The 21,018-nt window shown below is 43.4% G+C and overlaps 1 protein-coding gene across 2 annotated transcripts in view; it reads left to right on the top strand.

The window, feature by feature from the left end:
- CPT1B (carnitine palmitoyltransferase 1B) overlaps nt 1–20,492 on the top strand; it is a 243,969-nt gene extending 223,477 nt beyond the window's left edge. For both annotated transcript variants that reach the window (XM_086918762.1, XM_086918772.1), the window contains exons 18-19: nt 6,066–6,158; nt 19,002–20,492. In XM_086918762.1, the coding sequence (XP_086774888.1) occupies nt 6,066–6,158; nt 19,002–19,091 (183 nt within the window). In that variant the 3' untranslated portion in view covers nt 19,092–20,492. The remainder of the gene's footprint in view (nt 1–6,065; nt 6,159–19,001) is intronic.
- Nucleotides 20,493–21,018: the final 526 nt, after the last annotated feature.

The raw sequence follows: 21,018 nt of genomic DNA, 5'->3' as shown, positions 1-21,018 counted from the left end.
CACTCTTGCTGAAGACAGGAAATCACCACAGATAGGAGAGTGTTGGCATTGGTTCAGCTGGGCTGATGATTAGAATTTCACACCGCATCACCCAACATAGCTCCAGAGCAACACAACCTCAACCAAGACCACCTTGCTCACATGTAAAAAGAGGTCAGAGCGCTCCTTCAATAGGCCACAATACAGCTAATAATCTCACCCAATTTAAGCAAAGGCATAAATATATTCACTGTACTTCCTGATGTTAAAGAAAAATGTCTCACTCCAGTCCACTTAGACTCAAGGCTGCAAAGTCAGTACATCCTGTCGGAGAACTTTAATATGACTTCTCTGCAGGACATCCTCCACTGTTCCATCAGGGAGTCTTCATGACAGTGTTAAATCTCAAGGCTGCCTACTTCCACCACTTCACCCATCACCAGTATCCTTGCCTTGTGTTAAGAGAATAGCACAATCAATCCACTGTATTGCACTTCAGGGGCCTTATAGCTCTAAGGGTCATTACCAAGTGTCTGGTAGCAGTGGCTGCTCATCAACACAAAGCAGACATCCACATCTTCCCATTTCTCAATCACTGGCTGATGAAGAGCAGCAGCAGATAACAATGCCTAGCACACATTCAGACAGAGCTAACCATATTCCACAGCTCAGGGTTCACTGTAAACTCAAAGAAGTCTCATCCCTATTCCCAACAGATCCAGCCCTTCCTGGGCTCAATCATACATGTTGTCACAGGTAAAGCATACTGAACCAGCAGTGAAGGTTTCCACAGCTGCTGCCTCTTTTTCAGTCCACTCGTCCCTTGCCTGTAAGAACAGTATTGAAGCTCTTGAGTATCATGGCATCTTGCAAAGCAGTTGTGCCTTCCGCCAGTTTACACATGCACCCAATGCAATAGTGCCTCATGAAAAATGGTCATAAGCGGCCGGTCAAGAGGAAGATCTACTGTTAATAAAATCCAGCACTCTCTGCAATGGTGGATCTGCACCAACTTTTGCTCAGGGGGTCAATCTTAGAACCTCTTTCACAGGCAACATTACCCCGGATACATCGTTTATTGGGTGGAAGGTGTATCTCATGACTGTGCAAGGCACCACAACTCTCCTTCCCCAAGGATGATTAATCAATTACCTGGTACAGATAGGCGTTCGCATAACCCTAAAAGCCTCCTACTTGTTTGTCTGCAACAAGTTTGTCCTATTCAACATGACAGCTATGTACTACACACAGAACAAGGGGATACCCACTCTCCCCATCGTTCCTCACTAGCACCAAGGACCTTGAAATGGGCAATCTGTCACATGAACCAGCTTTATTGGAACACGTTCTGGGGTGGACAATAGCTTTGTGGAACTGTTAAACAGGACGCATAAACAGCTCCAAGAGAGGGAACTGCACCCATAAGTCCACCCCTAGATACTTTCATTTCTGGACACTGCTACGCTGCTCCAGAGTGGTCCTCATGGTTTGAGGCTGGCATGCTGCACGAATAGATTACCCAATGACGAATGCCAAACGTCTATGAGGGGCGGAGAACCAAAACATACCGCACTCATGATAAATCATAGCGTTTATGAGGGTTTTCTATACCACTCCATGTAACGTAGTTACAAGTGTCCTAGTCTAATTCTTGATAGTACACTTTCAGAAGGGAGACATCCCAGCTGTCAATCTTTTCACCCCATCAGAAAATGCAAAATACCCACGCTTCACCTCAAGGTACTCAAAACTCAAAGTCTGTGAGAAATGCATGATTTATGAACTAGTCAAGGATATTTGCTTATGCTTTTTCCACCTCTCCCACTTATCTCCTAAGTGGTGAAGCAGTTGAGGCAGGTGTCTGTGAACCTCATGCTTGTGGCCCTAACTTGGGTCGGCACAGCTTGTGCTTAATGCTCCTGGAGATGTTCATCACCACCCACAAGAAGCTACCAGTCAGGCTGCACCTCCGCATGCAACATCAGAGCCATATCAGGCACACAGGTCGTAAACAGCTCAGCCTAGTGATTTGGCACTATAGGTCTTGGAGTTTAGCTACCTAAGCCTATGTGAGGAGCGTATGACAATACTGCGTGAGGAATGTAGGCCCACCACATATCCATGCTAATCAGCCGATTATAAGAGATTTGTCTACTACTTCATCCCCAAGCAGTTGGACCCCTTCAATGTCAAGATTCAATGCATCATCTGTTACTTTCTGAAGGCAGATCTTGCATATACCTCTATACACCTCCTCGTAGCCACTGCAGCGGTGTAGATGCAGAACAGAGAGCAATCATCCCTCCTAGGGATTCTGGTGGTCAAGGGGTTCATAGAGTGACTCAAAAGAGTCATACCCCCGGGAACACCTACAGCCCCAGTTTGGAACCTCAACATGGTTCTTCCAAGCCTCATGGGGCTGATCTATAATGTCTTAGCCCAACACTTGATAGCAGAAGTATGCAAAGCATTTGAATCTACAGCACTATACCTTACTTGTAAATGCTTACAGGATAAGTAAAATTTTCTTTATGTAGCATGGACCTAGCCTCTTAGGCACTGGAGCACTTACAAACAACAGAGTAACATTGAAAAGTAACATTGAAGCATAGTGGGAGGGATCAGTAAAGTGGGCTGCAGAACGCGTTCATAGTGATCACTGAAAAATAGGCTTGGGTTTCTGTGTTGAAGTGAACACACTAGGGAAAGCAGAATTACACAGGCTACTTTAAACATGATTCTGCCTTCAAATGTTCAGCTCCAGCAAATAAAATGCCTTTGAAGTGGGCAAGAATTAATTTGAAAAGTCCTGCTAATAGTTTATTGTAATTATCTAGATGTCAGGTTACTAGAGCTTGTAATGCACTCATAATTCGTTGGGAGAGAGAAGCACTTCAGTTTCTATAGCAAGTATGCAAGAATTCATTGTTTGTAAACTTACAGATATGGGAATGAAGGTACAGTGATGAAGTGTAGTAATTAGGTGAAGAGGAAACATGGGAAAGCATTGGAGCAGAGGAGGAAGAGTTCTGTTTTAACTGGGCTCAATTCCAGATAAAACGAGCTGATCCAGTTGATGACTTTTTCTTTGAAAGTTTATTATGCTTGATATACTACATCTTTAGTAGACCATTTTGGGAAATAGAGCCTTGACCTAAGTACGGGTGGATTTCAACCAATTCTATCAGCATCCTGCATGAAAGGATGCTTAGCATAATTTTGTAACTAGCTGTGTTGAATGAAACTGACAGGTAAAAAATACAAGTAGCTAAGCATGAAATTGGTCCAAAATGCAGTAACTGTTGTTGAGAATTTGGAGAGTGCTCATTCATGAACTGAATTTGGGATGTAATCCCGATCTATGGGCATTTAGATGTTGATGGAAGTGTGATCAAATAATCCCAAAGCAAGAGTAGTTCTGGCTAAAGACAGCTGCATAAGTGCTAATACCACAAGGTATAGTAAAAAAAAGAATTGTTTTGAGACATCATACCACAACTCCCATATTATTCTGATATTGGAGAAGAGTACATTGATATTAACACCATTGAACTTTGTGTACTTCATGAAAGGAGGAGAGAAGAAACAAAAAAAACAAACTCTACAATACAACTGTTGAATTCTTGAGGCATTCCCTTTTGTGTGTTTTTTCTGGAAAATTTGATCAAGACATTTGACTGTAACTCTTTCTCAATGGTTTTCCCAAGGAAGGGAAGTTTAGAAACTGGTCTTAGGTTCTGGAATTTTTTTGGGTCTAATACTAGAGGGGTGATTTACCCCGAATGTAGCGAGAAGGGCAACATGCACTCTTCTAGCGCAGATTAGATCATTCTTATGAAGGCCACAATGATAGTTTTCTGGACACAACAATTTAATTTTGGATTGTAAACATATGATGAGGGACTGGTGAGGGATTTATTTTGAAGTAGGAATTGTGCTTCCTACTTTTGGAATGCTTACTATCTAGGAGTGAATCCTTCCGAGATGCAAAGTGGAGGAATAATATGAGAGTTTGCTTGAGCTTCTTGTGAATGTTTTATATCTTGTTGAAGAGGAAATTGGTAATGTTGTTGGCAATTGTTGATGAGCTTGGGATTCTTTTTTGATTGTTAGGTAGGGTTGACCCAGTGTCTAAGTGGAATAGAAAATGTGGGTGGTTTGCCATCTCATTAATCTGATCTCTGAAAACGTTTGCCACAGAGTTAGGTTTTTAATTTTTGTTTCATTGCTTGGAGTGCTTCATCAGTTAGAACTTTTCGCTAGGTAATTTCCAGTTTGCCGTTGTTGAACTATTTGGTGTGCAATTAAGTTTATTTATTGTTGGTAAAAACCCACAAGAGAGGAGTCCGGGTATTTATGACGCTTATAGTGGATTTTTGTGGTCTTCTGTGCAATTGGGAATATTTAATTGTGTAACCTTGTCTATGATTTTTGAGCTAGCTGCTCAATTGACATATCTATTAGTTTGTTTTTCAAGATTTTCCGTGATTTCGATTGACTTGTTCTGTATCATCAGTTGTGTGGTCAGGATTGAAATTGCACGTTGCTCCATCTAATCTAGTTTGAAATGTTTATCAGATGTTGTGATGTAGTAGAGAAGAGGAGAAATTGATAAACGCATGGTATGGCATTATTTATACGTTGGAAGAGTAGTAAGTTGTACAAGATGTAGAGTATATGTTTCTTTTATTTTACACATAGTCTTTGAATTATGTTCCTTGAAACATTAACATTTCTAAAAATGTTGAAGTAGCAGTGTGTTTTGATTGTGGTAATAACTAGATAGGTTTATTCAAATGTTCAAAAAATGAAGGGTTGTAGTATGGAAGGTGGTATGTGATTGGGAAGCATGTAACTTTGTTTTCCTTCACTTTCATAGATAGAAGTTCAAAGGCGATACATGCAGGAGTGTAAATAATAACAAAGAAGTTATATGCGGGAGAGTATACAATAGCAAAGTTCAATGTGTCTTTGTGAGGCCACCTCAGTTCTTTTGTAGCCTGTCTTGGTGCAGGAGTATTTCTTTTGTTGGTACTACCAGTGAAAGGTTCGGTGAAGATGCAGAAGAGAACCATCGCTCAGTAATGAAAAGTAGATGTACGTTGTGTGAAGTTACAAAGTCAGCAATCTCACAGGTGTGAGCTTGTGCAGACTACTTGCTTATGAGTATTAATTTCAAGGTAGTGATTCGCATAGAATTTCGTGAAGGGTAGATGCGTTTTTCATTTCGTATCCAATCTCAGTGCAAATGAGTATAATTATACCTCTGGGTATAACTGAGGATGGGGTAGGCTGATGTTTGTGATCAGTATACAAGGTGGAATCCAGTGATGTACCCTTCCCTAGGGGTCTAGCAAGAGAGGAATTCATAAAAACAGTAATGGCCATCTACAAAGAAATTTCACCCACCACACTGGGAGTTTGGATACAGCTCATAGTTCCTTGCATATACCTCATTTCGGTAAGAGATTGAATTTCTGAATTCCAATATCAGGTCTGATTGATATATTTTGTGCTTGCACTTCCCAGTATCGCCAAGTTTTTTTCATCTAAACCATGTGTGTGTACATGCATATGTCTGTGTGTGTACTCTGTGCATTCAAATTGTTGCTCATCAATCTCTGATGAATTTCATGCACGCCCATGTATCTTCCTAATGATAAGACTATGAAATGACCATGTGATTGCAGGATGCTGTGCTCTGAAATGCAAATAATCATGTTATCTCATTACCGTGTGATTACGAGGTGATGAAATCACATTATGAAATGTTCATTTGACCATGGGTTCATGATGCAGCCATGTAATCAAGAGTCAGATGATACATTTATAGCATAGTCAGGTTAATGCTGGGATCAAGATGTGAAGTTGGCATTTGTGCATGGGCCGTGTTAATAGGTCCATTGTGTAAAGACGTAAAATAATCATAACAGTGCTATGATTGCAGAGTCATGTTATGGCTGGGACATGTGGCCACTGCGTTCTGGTAGAATCAAACAGGTTTCTTAACAGTTCTATCATAACAAGATCATTTATTGCAGTTGCCCTGATACTTGCATGCGCTCTTTTCTGTTTATTTTTCACAGGTGGCGGATGACGGTTATGGAGTCTCATATAACATTGTTGGGGAAGACCTCATCACCTTCCACATTTCCAGCAAGTTTTCCAGCCCAGAAACGGTGTGTATTTCTTCCGGTTTGCAAAAGTGTGTCATCAAATTATAATACTGTATCTGTGCTGTAAGACATTTTATATTCAGGACATGCTACATTATGTTGTCATATTAAGATGATATAGTCTGCTGGTTGTGCTCAGTTTTATGCCTCAATACTGGTATATTTGAACCCCTATCCATGTTAGTACTAAATGTTCCAATCAAGGCCTCCTTCATTTTAACACGCACTTCAACATTCATTCAAAGTCTGCTACTTCCCCGTCCTTTGTTTTAAGGGGCCTTCAAATGATGGCAGCAGAGCACATGTAAAGATGGGGTGCACCACACTCGCCCATGAACCATGCTAATAGTCCCAATCATGGTCCCATGGTCCCAGAATAAAGTGGGTAGTCACCAGAAAGAATTGTTAGTGGAAGATGCGGAGCAGATGGGAAATAGGACAGGTGGCGACAGGCCCCTCTGCTCAGCAGGCAACAGTGGCCGGTTTCCCTCCGCCTGGCGATCTCCCTTATGTCTGCCTGTGCCGGCTGCTGATGACTGTGGGGCTGCAGACTGTGCGGATACTCATTAGTCCACGACGAATGCGGTGAGGTAAGTGCTGTGTCTCCTATCCGGAACGGGACTTGGACTAAGTGAGCGCCATTACAATCCCACGCCAACATCCATCTGTCAACAGCTATACATCGTTACACTGTCACCCCTGCGATAATTGTACTTTGGGTCCCCGTTTGCTCAACGAAGGAACCCCTTCCTCACTGTTGCTACACTCCAGAGGCTCTACTTAGTCCTAGTCCGGAGGACGCTTTTTACATCCCACTGTGACAGACGCGCTGCTTGTTTGCATTACAAGTGCTCAATTTCCAGGAGTCTCGGCGGGCGAGGGGTAATTGGCCGCCAACCTTGTTCCCCGGCCTGGACTTCTTCACGGTGAGGGCGCTGGAACTAGTGTGGGGCGGTTGGCCCTGATGAGCCCCTACCGTATACCGGCCGAGTCCCCCTCGTCAACCTTCGATCCTCAATAAACTGCCGCTCCCTCTGGACCTACGCTCCGCATAAATTCATCCCTAAGTACGCAAGTTGCTCTGTCACCTTTGCGGGCTCAGAAAGGCCTTGCCTAAGCCACTCGGTGCAGTGTTGCTATTATCCACCACCTGCCAACACTTTTCGCCAGTCGCGGTGGGCGCTGTATCTTGGGACCTCCCCGGACCGCCAAGACTCTTTCTGCGCGTTGGGGCGCGGCGGCAAGCCTCCCGCTTAGACCCTCACACATATTACTCCTGCATACTGTGGCATTTGGTGCTTTCTCTTCCTCCTCTCCCATAACCTATGTGATTACGGGTAGCTGCCACATTAACCATTGCTCTCTGGCTCCTTGAATGACTTACCAGCTGCAGGTTGGTACACATCTCGCTTCACACCAGCAGGAATCACTGGAATGCTCCTTCGAAGTATTGGCTGCTGCACAGATTCCTAGACGTATAGGCCTTAGCGCATTGAGTAGAGATGCCTACTCCACTTCCCTAGGCTGTCAATACTGCACCACGGTGGGCCTACCTCCAAGCACTACCAATCCCTCCACCTTACGCCTTGGTGCTCCCTGCAATGGACTATTATTATGCGCCTGAGGCCTACCATCCTCCTATCACACGGCTCGCTGGTGCGCAGGTTGATCGCCGCTCCTTTCCCTGGCCATACTGGAGACTACTGATGCAGGAAGCAATAATTCCTTCTGGAGCATAGCACTTTCCACTCCTAGAAAGGGCACTACCACAACAGACGACTTGTCAGCTCCCTACTTGTGGGTCACATAGGAGGTTTGTGTGTGCCTACTGCTAGTGTCAATCCTCCTGCATCTACAGTTCTTTGCTTTTGCGACAATGGGGAAGCCAGCTGGCCGCCAACCCAAGCTCATCTTCGAGACAAAAAAGGCTGCTACACGTTCTAACTCGGATGAATCTGAACAATCCAGTCATGAGCAGGCAGAGGTGCAATCAGCAACCCCAGAAGATGAAGTTAAAGCCCTGCTCTTGGCTATGCAGCATAGCCATGCGAATCTCTCTGGGAAAATGGACACCATGACTGGACTTTCTGGTCCAGAGAGGGGATAAGCATGACGAGCAAATCAAAGAGGCCAAACGGCGCATTTCAGGCTGATGGGGGCTGAAAGCCCGAAACAGGTCCTAGGATGCTTGTTTCCAGTCCTGGGAGGACCTGCCTTGGCAGTTCTGGCTGGACTGTTCCCATTGGGCGCAGGATCAAGACTGATTTGCATATGGCTGGGTCCAAACTGGAATGGCATGATAAGCAAAAAAACAATGGACTTGGGACGAGATCTCTGTACTGGGGTGAATGTATGACATTGTTCTGCATTCTGTCCATCAATTGTTCTTTTTGTAATAATATCCGAGCCATATGAATACCAGAGAGCACCAACACGGGCCGCATGGAAGACTTTATTGAGCGCCTCCTGAAGGGTACCTTTGGTGAGGAGGCCGTCTCATCGCAACTCATGGTGGAACGGGCACTTCGCTCCTTGGGTCCCCGTCCTCCACCAGGCAGTACTCCTCGTTCTCGTTCTACTGTGACCTGTCTCCTGAACTACCGGGACTGCGATACCGCACTCAAACTGGTTCGAGAAACTAGGTCCCTGCAATTTGAGAATACCAAGTTCACCATTTTTCCAGATTTTACTGTCGCAGTTCAGGAAACACTTTGTAAATTCCTTCAGGTCAAGCAAAAACTACAGAAAGCGCAAATCGAATATGCCGTTATGTACCCGGCATGCTTGCGGGTCACTGATCAAGGCAAACACCCCCTCTTCTCAAATCCACAAGTTGAGGACTTCCTCAAGACCGTCAAGCGAAGATCACTGTGTCCAGATCCCAGTGACCATGCTTCCAGATCTCCATCCCCTGCAATGAGCTGACTCAAGTGGGCGTTCACGCTTTGGAACTCATTTGTGAACCTACACATTCTTCAGGTTGTCTGCTGTATCGTGGTCCCTGTGATGTGGGGCTGTCTTTGCTTTACCTGTTGAGAGGAACAATGTACTCTTTTGTGGTGGTTTCAGGTGTCTGCGGCTCGTCATGAACAGATAAGTGTATCATGCTATATACACTATGTGTGCCTTACTGATAGGCCTTTTGCAAGTAGTAGGTTTTGTTCCCCCCACATGGGCGATCCCCCATATTACTTTTTGTTTTCTTGTTGGACTTCCTTGACTTGGACTGTACTGTCAAGGTTATGTGGGGTCTGGGTGGGCAATGCTGTACCAGCACAATTAGGGTGCTGCTGTGGGTGCGGGGTGGTTTTCTTTTTGTGTTGGCAGCACATTTCCGGAACGATTGGGGTGCTGTTGTAGGTGATGGGGAGTTGGGGATTGTTGAATTTTACTGTTATTCATGTGATCCTTCAGCAGATAGACATGCCAGCACACGTCGAAATATTCACACACTTTCTGTTCACTAGTGCATCTTATAGCAAGCCCCTTCTTTCAGAAAGCCTCCCCATGCTGAACCGTTACGTATAAAATTCCTCTCATGGAACGCAAGCCTAGGCAAATCCACACATACCTTGATAGGCATCAAATACGTGTTGCAATGCTTCAAGAGACACACACCGACCCCCGCAGCCATATTGGTTTTGGGAGCAAATGGGCATCCAGTCGAGTGTTTTCCTTCTCTTTCACATACTCACGAGGCACTTTGATCTTAGTTAAAAGGAGCACACCCTTCATTTTAGGCAGCACTCTCTGGAACTCTTCAGGCAGGAGCTGCATGCTTTGGGGTACTCTGGGCACGCAATCGATTACACTTGTCTGCTGCTACGGAGCAAACACTGATAATCCCAATTATTTCACCACTCTCTGGGGGCAAATTCTTACGGTGGGATCCACTCATGTCATCTGGCAAGTGGATTTTAACACTACCATATGCCCCTCAGTATAGGTCCAATCCTCTCCCACATTGTTATACTAAAACCCAGGACACACTTTCTCGGTTACTTCCAGACCATGGGCTAATAGATGTGTGGCGTCATATACACCCGGATGAGACAGAAGGTACCTATTACACAACAGCACACTCTTCCTGGTCGCGACTAGATTACTAGATTTGTTCTCGCAGGGTTGATCCTTGCATCATCTCGGCAGAACATATGGCCAGGACCTACTCAGATCACACCCCAGTATGCATGACAATCGCACCCCCTAACCTGATCGACACTCCACGTTGCTGGAGGCTTATGCTGGAGGCGCTTTTGGATATCGTCTTCAAGACAGAGATGCGGTAGGAGATTGAAGATTTTTTTTAGCAGAAATAAAGGTTCGGTCACACACGTGGGCACGATCTGGGAGGCATTTAAAGTCATGATTCGTGGCTCGTGCATGTCGAAAGGCTTTGGAGTCCTCAGAGATATTCAGCGAAACTTGCGACAACTTGAAAGTGAGTTGCAACATTTAGAAAAGGGTCTGGGATGCAGTGCATCGGGTGCCCAGAGAGCCTCACTCCGTGATAAGCTCACTAAGTATACGACCACAGCCGAGCTCAAAGCTAGATTCCGGGGCAAATACTACTCTGCCCGTCGCTATGGGGAGGGTGAAAGGCCCGGTAGGGCATTGGTGACTGAAATTCGACAGCCCCGTTTTTCTAATTACGTCCTAGATGTGGTGGATGGTGCTGGGGTACGCCAAAGGGATGGACTTGTGATCTTGCACACGTTCACTGACTTCTATACAGACCCATACAGTTCTTGTAGGACTAAACCCCCTGATCTCTCTCATTATCTCTAGGATGTCGCATTAGGCTGGCTAGGAGATAATCAGTGGGAATTCTTAGCAGCACCATTCGAAAATGATGAGCTCCGAGCAGCTATTATGCAGATGAAATCAGGTAAAGCTCCGGACTCAGATGGGCTCCCCATAGACTTTTATAAAACGTACCTCGATCAATTACTTCCAGTGTTGAAAGAAGTTTAAATGGAGGCTCTGGAGTTACAGAACCTTCTAGATTCAATGAGAGAGGCACTTATTACCTCGCTCCTGAAGCCCGGCAAACCTTCAGACCGTTGTGATTCCTATCGTCCCCTCTCCCTCATCAATATAGACGTAAAAGTTCTTGCCAAGGTGTTGGCCAACCGTCTCAGTCTCCTGATGGAGAAATTAGTCTTGCCGGACAAGGCCGGGTGTATCCCTGGTAAGGCGACTTCACACAATCTCTGCACGCTTTTTGTTATTTTACAAAATGTTGACCGAAAACTGGCACTAGTGGCTGTTTTCCTAGACGCCACAAAGGCCTTTGACTCTGTAGAATGGGATTACCTCTTTACTATTCTTCAATGCATGGGGCTCCCCATGGCCCTTGTGGCATGGATTCGCCTTCTCTATAATTCACCATAGGCAAAAGTTTTAATCAATGGTCATGTTTCCTCCTCATTCCCTCTTCCTCGTGGTCCGCGGCAGGGCTGTCCACTAGCCCCTCTCCTGTTGGCCCTTGCCACTGAACTCCTGGCAGCCAAACTCAGACATCATCAGGACTAAGACCTCTGTTGCTTTCTCCACCAGATCCTCATTTCTTTATACGCGGATGATGTTACCCTGTATGTTAAGGAACCACAGCAAAATCTCAACCCGCTTCTTCGTGAATTCATTAGGTTTGGTGGTCTCTCTGGCATCCACATCAACTGGTCCAAATCCCAACTTTTTTCACTCACTGCTTCGGTGACACCATGTGACACTGATTTTCCTATTGAATGGTGCTCAACTGAAGTAAAATATCGAGGGAAACTTGTCACCACAGATCGCGAAGAATTGATGAGGATTAACTACGGGCGAACACTAGAACATCTTACTAGCTGCATAACTAGATGAAATGCGCTCCCCTCACTATGGCAGGACGCATTTCCCTTACTAAGATGGTCGTCCTCCCCAAGTTCTTATGTTTGTTTTTAAACATCCCATATGACCCAGGCAGGTATTTTTTCTCATCACTTCATTCGCAGCTGATCAGACTAGTGTGGGGCGCCAAACAACCGCGTTTACAATGGGACACACTCACATGACCTTACTTCCAGGTGGGATTCGCTATTCCCAACTTTGAATTATATTATCTCTGTGCCCAAGCACATTATGCTCACTACTGGTTCCACCCTCCCAGACACACGTCAAATGTGGCGGCTGAACACTATCTTGCAGGCCCTATCTCGCTAGACTGGGCCATACTGACAACACTTGCACCTCGCACATCTTGCCCATCCTCTGTAGACTGCACGGTTAAAGCATGGTATCGCATTGTGCAACGTATGCAAGTTCTCATACTATATTCCCCGCTACTCCCACTTACCTATCATCTGAAGGTACCTCTCTTGCAGGAAGGTATCTTTAAAAGAGTTAAGGCTACACGCCATATTCAGAGTTTGGGTGACCTTTATTTAAACAGCAAATTTCGCACTCTACAACAACTATTTTCAGACCATCCACCATGGATATCTTCCTCTATGTCCGACTGCGACAAGGGCTTTAATAACATACTCCCTCATACCCTTTGGAGCCCCCAGTGGTTGCCCCTTGCACCACGTACTGCGTACCACCAACGTCTCTCACCTCGTATCTGCACTCTATCATAGCCTGTATAGTGACACCTATCACGCCCCATGTGCTGCTCGGGATACGTGGTCCACTGAGATTGGGCAGGACATCACTGATCAACAGTGGGTGTACTGCTGTAAACAGACTGAATACGCCTCATGTAGTAGTCGGCTACGCAGCACGCATTACACATTTTTACATCACATCTGTTTTACCCCAGTTAAGCTACACAAATTTGGGTTACAGGACAAAAACAGGTGTGACAGATGCAAGGCGGAAGCTGCTGATTTCCTACAACTTGCGTGGGAAAGCGGCTCGGTCCTTACCTACTGGCAACAGGTGTTCGCAGCGCTAGAATCTAAGACGTCCTTGACTCTCCCATTAACTCCTCTCCTGGCACTACTCGGGTACACAGAGAGGATACCAGTGGCACACCGTAAATTCACTGATTGGATGTCTCTGTAATGCATGTATCTGTCTATGGAATGTCAATATTATGCAGATTGTCTTTCTCTTCTGTTTTATGAGAAAAACCTAATAACAAATAAAAGATAAAAAAACATTTAAAAATAAAAAAACATTAGCATGCAGGTTGCCTTCTTACTGACACACTGGCCAGCACCTGAGTGGCACACTTATGGACCCAATGGGCAACACAACAACATTCTGGAACTCACGCTTACAGACATCGGAAGGACTACATTAGGCAACATACAAACCTACAGACACATCATGCAAAACAATGGCTGACACACTTTATGACACAATGTGTGACTGATTGATACTCTTGAGAACACAGTGGGTGACACAAGGTCACATTTTGGGAAAAGGTTGGTAAACCTTGCTCTAGTTTGAATCTCTGCATTTCCGTTTTGTACACGCTACTGATAAGAGAGAAGCAACTGTAGTGAGGCCAGGGGTTCTTTTTAGTGTTGCCACATTTCAGACAGTGGGCAGCACCTCAAATCCCACCTTTTTATCACATCTTATGCAAATATTGAATGGTTTCAACATGGAAAAATCTAACTTTAATCCATACATTGACTAAAGAAAACGAATTCCTTCTTAAATTGCCTTTGTCTACTAAATGGATTAAAAATCAAATTATCAAATTTGCTTTATTCGATAAACCAATTATCATAAAAGCATACTACATATATATAAAATCACATTTTTGGATCTTAAAAACAATTTTCATAACAGCGTACAGCATTTATAAAAGATCATATTTTAAAATCTTAAAAATAGAAAAACAAATTCGTCCTGTATATGAAATTTATTTTTGTACAATTTTGCAAAAATAGACATGCAGGTAAATCCATAAGTAGCATCTGCAAAAACAGGTCATCGGCCATGTAGGATCGATAGGTTACTGAGATAGCAAGGATCGGAGCTTGTGTCTAATTAGCCAAGCATAGCCCAGGTACTTGGTCACTCCACAAACCAAAGTTAGAGAGGCAGTGTCGGTTTTTAAAATGCGTAGTGCAACACGATAATTCATGCAGCCAAGTTCTTTGCATACTCGTTTGAGCCATTTGGCCCTTGCCGTTCTATACGCAGGACATGCAAAAAGAAAATGAGCGATGGATTCTTTGGGAGCAGCACAGCCTGGGCAAGATTCAAGTGATGCATTGGATTAAAAATCACCTGTGACCTTCCCTGAATCCTGGGCTTTCCTATGACTCACTGTTTAGTTGATGTAGGGTCTGTGTCTTTGCTGTCTTGCTTAGGAAACAGCATTGCTGAGCTTTATTTATTCAGTTGCTTGCGTATGTATTCATCGTCCTGTACTGAGAACTTCAGCACGTGCGAATACTCATATCGCGTGAAGGCTCATCTGTGGGAGCACGCAAAGAGCTCATTACAATTAGTGTTCAGCTAGCCTGGTTACAAAACAAGATTCTGTGGAGCAATCAATCCCAAATCTATAGCAGTAATAAGGTGCAAGGTAGATAAGGTTAGGGATGAGATAAGAACGGGGGTTAGAAATGCATAGACCGTGTTAAGAGTTTGACCAGTGGCTTTACACAAACACCGTAGTCTACATACCAGGAAATTAAAAGCATCATTAAAAATCCATGTGTCCATAAGATGATGTCGTTTGGTTTGGCCTTGGTGAAAATGGATAAGCTGAGAGTCAAATGAATGGATAATTTGGTCGGTTTGTAATATGGTCTTAATTTTTTTTTGTTTAAAGAAGCAGATCCTTTTTTTTCTTAAGAGGTCAGTGGATTAGGTAAAGGACTTGTATCTTTACCTTTGATTTTAATGTAAACAAAGGGATGGATTTTAGCAAAGGCTGTATGTGTATATAGAATTACATTACAATTCTAACCCGAACACTAACTTTAAATAAACTATTTAATGCAAGTGATTTGTTATTATAAGATTGAATTAAAATAATTTAAGGTAAATTAAATTAACCTATAAAGTAGTACATGTATTCTTACTCTATCTATAAACTAAATACAATGAAAATAATTTAAAACCTTATTTTAACCATAATGCTAACCCTATCCTTATAATTTAATAAAACATTTGTATATTATTGTATTCAGTTTATTCATTGCTAACCTGAACTATAAATATTATGGATTTATTTCCAAATAAAACTAATGAGTCACATTATTCTAACCATAAAGATAACCCTTCAGCTAATTGCTGTAAAACGCATATTAAGCCTAAATTAATAAGAATTATATTATACTACATTTAATTATTATCTATTAATTTCCTTAACTGTAATACTAAATACATCTTACCTTAAAAATCATTGTTCTGATACCTTGGGTGAAGTGAAGCATTTAATTCCGACAGAGTACAGGTGTTGCTGAAGTAATTACACAGAAGTAAATGTCAGACAAAAAGAATTGGTGAAGTAAATGCTGAATACCAAACAAAAGGAATAGAAGCTATCGCCGGCAAGCCAAGTCTTGGGACTGCCCTACAAGTTTAGATTCCAGACTCTTGGGGACGGCAGAGAGCGCGAGCGCACAGCTATATCATGATACAGAGACGTGAATCGTGAATTACAACGAAAGGCATGAATAAATAACTAAGGGGCATATTATCAAGACAGGCGATAAAATTATCGCTGTTTAAGCGGCAGAAAAATGTGAAGGACATCTAACATGGGCTTCAATTGGAATTCCATAGAGCATATTATCAAGCCCATTATCGCCGTTTTAGCGGCAGTTTTCACCTGTCTTGATAATATGCCCCTAGATATGTTATGTCATGTGGGTTTGTGTAGCTTGACCTTCTACACCTTTAGATAGAATCCAGAACCCACTAGGAACTAGGCCTAAGGCGAGTGGCCAGGCAAGACACCCAGCATCCCCATGGTTTCCTGTCAGTGCCAGCAGACCTGGTCTATAGCTTTTTATAGCATTTCAGGAGCTCCCTCTTGATGAGATAGATAGATTCCAGAGTGTACGTGAAGAGTACTGCACAGAGCACCAGGCCAGAGCCAGGGTGCCACTCACGATATCTTCCTCTACAGTGCTGCCCATCTGAACCGCTTCTCGGCTACTAGAGGTTGCTCCAGAGGATGAGTTGCAAATCATATTGCTGCCAATCCAGGTATTCATTGGACAAAAAGGATAACTTTAAGGAAATCTATGCAGTGAACAGTGTCAGGGGATGTGCAATGTCCTCAACGAAGACCAGTTTGTGACAGAGCTCTTTCAATCAAAGGAACAAATTATTATTTCAGCTTTTTTATATTAAATGAGGAAATATCATTTTAGCATAGAAGCATTGCAAATTCCTGTTGTCAGTTGTTAGTGTTTCAGCACCTTCGTGGCAGAATGTCAGACTTAATCAACAGGCACGTGCAAAGCATTCCAGTGGATGCAAAATTGTGCAGTATTGAGTAAATTCTGCTGTGCCCTTGCATCCAGGAGCTCCATAAATTCTGCTCTTTATGTTCCAACAAGTAAAATCAGTTTGGTGGAAATGCCAAAAAATAAAAAGGGCGGAGGGGTAAAGCAGGGAAGCTTAGTCACAGTTCTCTGCCTCCGGATCCGTAAATAGGTAGATTTTGAAATAAGTGCAGTGGGGCCTGCTGCTCTGGGCTGGACTCACTGACTGTTTTTTGCACACGTTCGTTAGAGATTAGGGCATATCTGGGCTGACTTTTAGAAAGGGATCAAAGCATTGCTGATTCACTCTCCTTCCTGAGGTTTTTAGCAGATATAGTAATGCAGGGGTGTGTCTAAACCTTTTACCTAAAACGGCGTCATGGATATGCTGAGTGGTGTTTTAATGAGTTGATATTGATTGACATCTTATCTTTATCGTTGGATCCTAGACATTTTAGTGGACTCCTTCGGCTGTGTTATGCTGGTAGATCCACACTCTTGTTTTTTTGCTACTTAGGATTGCTACAAGCCCAATCCCCATTGAGTTTGTTAGCTTTGAGGGTGCAATTTCTCTGTCTGATCTTTTCAAAGGTTTCACATGTAGCCCTTTATCAGTGTTCAATGCCCACTCGCAGTTGGCGTTTCTTAAAGATGACGGGCCTCACTTATGAGAAATGACGCATCGCTGTGAGAAATCAGCGATGCGTCACTTCTCAGTGCGCACTCCTTGCGACATGATTGATGTGTCATATTTATAATATGACGCATCATGTCGCAAGGAGTTACAGATACGTCAGTTTTTCAGACGTATCTGTAGGCGCAAAAGTGACGCATTGTTGGAGTGTGTCACAAAAGTGACGCAACTTCAGCAATGTGTACTTTCACATGGGCAAGTCACATGTTGTTAGTGCCTGCGTCAGTCTTACGCTTGCCATAAAGCAGGAGTCAGATTTTGACGCAATAGCGGCCAAGAAATGGCGCAGTGAAATCTTATAGATTTCACTGCGTCACTTCCATGACCCTTTCTTGTGTCAAAACGCCCCCCTTGCATACATTATACCTGGCGCAGGTATAATATGGCGCAGGGGTTTACAAAGTGGCGCATCTACCTAAATGTATCACTTTGTAATTATGGCGCAACAAGGCGTATTTTTTACGCCACTGGTGCGTCACAAAAACTGGCGCACTGGTGGCGTAAAAGTGACACACAGCCTTACAAATGAGGCCCGAGGTATGTTGCAAGCCATGACCAGAGCATCATCTTTAACTGCCAAAAACACGTTCAAGCTCCACTATAAATGCAGTGTCTTATAAGGCCCTCCCCATAAATGGCTTGATGCCTTCATTTTTAAATACATTACCACATTGTCTGTCTTTGCGCTTCCTCATTAAGTACAGCAGTTTATAATGGCACATTACTGTTGCTTTCGGAATCTCAAGCAAGAATAAGGGTCATACAACGTGTATAAAAGTGAGGGGTTCAAAATATACCCATGTCGGGCTTTTTTGACAGTTGTTAAATTATTGTGTCTCCAGCATTATTAGGATTTCCCCACTGTATATACAGACAGGGCGAAAACCACGTGATGACCACTATAACCTACATATTCAGACATTTGCACTGAAACGACCGGCATATGTGCTCCGTCAGTGCTCTACAAATGAAAGAAGCCAAAAGTCAGTGACTCACCCCATAGATCCAATTGACCTTTGGCCTATTTCAACGTAATCTTTTCATTGCTAAGGTGTCGAAAAAGTAGCTAACTCCAGTTTCATTTGAGAGATACACCTTAGTGGAAATCTCATGCATCACTGGAGAGTTAATGGACCCGACCCGCCTTAGTTGACCTTCAGGTGGAGCTCAAGGCCATCCATGATGGGGGATTTTCAAAGAGACCTCTGTGCCCTTTAACACAGTTGCCTTGTTTACCCATTGAGGAGTCCTGTTTATTGCTTATCAGTCATGTGCAAGCTCTACTAAGCCATTTTGGGGTTGTGCACGAATGGTGGCTGTATGCACTCAGGATTTATCTCATGGACGTCTTGTGTATGTAAGTAGGCTGGTTAGATCACTAAAATGGTTGTATACGCATCCTATGAAGAATCGGGTGGTTGTGTGCACATTGGAGTGGGATATATTTCGGTCTTATGTAGGCTGACATGGCTGGCCCTGGCAGAATGATTATACTGGAGTTTTGTGGGACTGGTTTGGTTGCGTTGAGTATGGGGTGGCTTCTGCTAAGTTCTTAAGCTGGACTTTGATGGTTGGGTACACACAATAATGGGTTAAATGATTTTGTGCAGAGTTCTGGAGATGCACTGAAATGTTTAACTTTAAGCCAACAGTATTTGCAAAAAAATAAAGTTCATATTATATCCATTTATTTTTCACCTGCAACAGGACTCCTTCCGGTTCGGCAATAACATCCACCAGGCAATGCTGGACCTTGCACAGCTCTTCGATGTTCCCTTGACTAAGCCACCAAATTAGCTCTCTTGTGGTACCATCCAAAGGGGAAACCCCTGACATGGTGACTCTGTATCATCCAGAGAAGGCTCTCACCATTCATCAATTCTGAATTCTGACGTCATTTGCACTCAACCTGGGATTTGTATGGAGGTCAATCGCACATTTACTGAATGAAAACATGTCCTTTTGTTTGGGTGTCTCCTGGAGAAGAGCCTCAGAGACAACCCTCACTGTATCTCATGAGACACTCATAAATCACTGACCATAGTAGGTCTTTTGCTGTTTTGGAACAGAGTTTGTGTCTTGGGATTTCTAAAGAAGTTGGTCATTTATGATAATGGGAAATTGCCATGATTGTGCTATCCGTGGATTGAACGCCTCCATGAAATGCAGCCGCACACCACAGGATCGCCAAATCTACTGAGAGTGAGCAGTGTATAGACTGTGTGTGGGTAAAGTCTTAACATTGTTTACTCAATGTGTGTGGTCAACGTATGCAGAGACAATTCAAAAGGTCAACTGAATTGGATTCAGTGGGTGGGTTTAGATTCTGTTGGTGAATTTTAGAAGCATGGGTGATATGATACATTTTCTTCTTAGAAGAGCCTTCAGGGCCATCACCAGAGGACCATCAGCTAAGAAATGTGACAAATAAAAGAAGTACTCTTGCAAAACCTGGATATCTCTGTCAAACAAGTGGAAAACTGGTGCCTGGATGACACAGAGATCCTTATATACTCTAATGAGCTCCATGACCAGTCAATAAATTGATTATGTTTGTAATTAGGGACAACATCAGGTATTTATCCATCCACAATGCATTTCTATATATGTTTGTGTCCCTGTCTTGTTCTTCTACTTTGTGTGTTGGTATATTAGTTAAAGTCTTCCATTGATTCATTGATCAGGTGAAACCTGCAGTGTCTCCTGGAGTGCAAACCCTCCTCTAGTGGATACCCACCATGTTCTGAAAATTGTCACAATAATTTGCCTTCCATGCAAGTACATTTAAGGTGTTTGCTCCTTAGTCCAACATGTGCTAGTGTCTTTTTGGGAATAGATGCTGGAATGAGACCACCAACTCCTTATATATAAGAAGTCAAGCAGCCTCCTGGAGTCAGTGACTGGTGGTGAGCTGGGACCAGTGACTTACAGGTGGAACACTCTCTTAACCTATTGCAAGCTGCCAACCAGCCCACTCCCCTTAAATCCATGTGTACTATTATGGATGAAACCTAGAGGGATATCTATGGGGATACTGGACAATTAGTTGGTACTTCACATATCTGGTTGTTTTTATAGAGAAAATGATGTTTGCTCTGTCACTCACCACTGCAGCTCATTTCGCTGCATTAACCTTTTTGTTATGTATTCTTGTTATACCTATAGGAAATCTAAATAAATTCTGTGATTTACAGTGAACTCCTTAATCTCTGATTTTGTGCCTTATGGGCTGCAGTGTGAAGTCATCGGAGCACTGTCATGGTCTGTCTTAGCAGAGAAGTGCTATATGACCCCGCATCAAGTTCACTGTGTCCAAAATGAGCAGTCCACTGCTTCACAAGGAGTCTCTCATGGCTAGGGTTTAATGTCTTGAATGAGATGAACCAAAATGATGAAGTTGCTGATGCAGTGATAGGATAAGTAGCCAGATTGAGTTTGATTTATAAAGAATTGTCACAAAGTAAATGAAGCTTTTTTCACCTCCTCAATTTGGGATGCTGGGATGCATCAGCGGAAGGAGCTCATGTGCGATTGGAATGTCACAGCATAGTATTCAGAATAAGTGCAGCTGTGGAATGTGAAAAGTGTTTCTTTTGGCAGATCTGAGAATGTGATGATCACCTCCTAGCCTTATCGCCATATAATAGAATGATTGGCTTTACCACTTTGATTGATCACATTCATAATTTGACAGCCCACTAGCAATCTTTGGCCCTCCAGCCCA

The sequence above is a fragment of the Lissotriton vulgaris genome, chromosome 1_1 (genome assembly GCF_964263255.1).
Source record: "Lissotriton vulgaris chromosome 1_1, aLisVul1.2, whole genome shotgun sequence".
Lineage (NCBI taxonomy): Eukaryota > Metazoa > Chordata > Amphibia > Caudata > Salamandridae > Lissotriton > Lissotriton vulgaris.
This window is presented reverse-complemented; position numbering and strand designations above follow the sequence as displayed.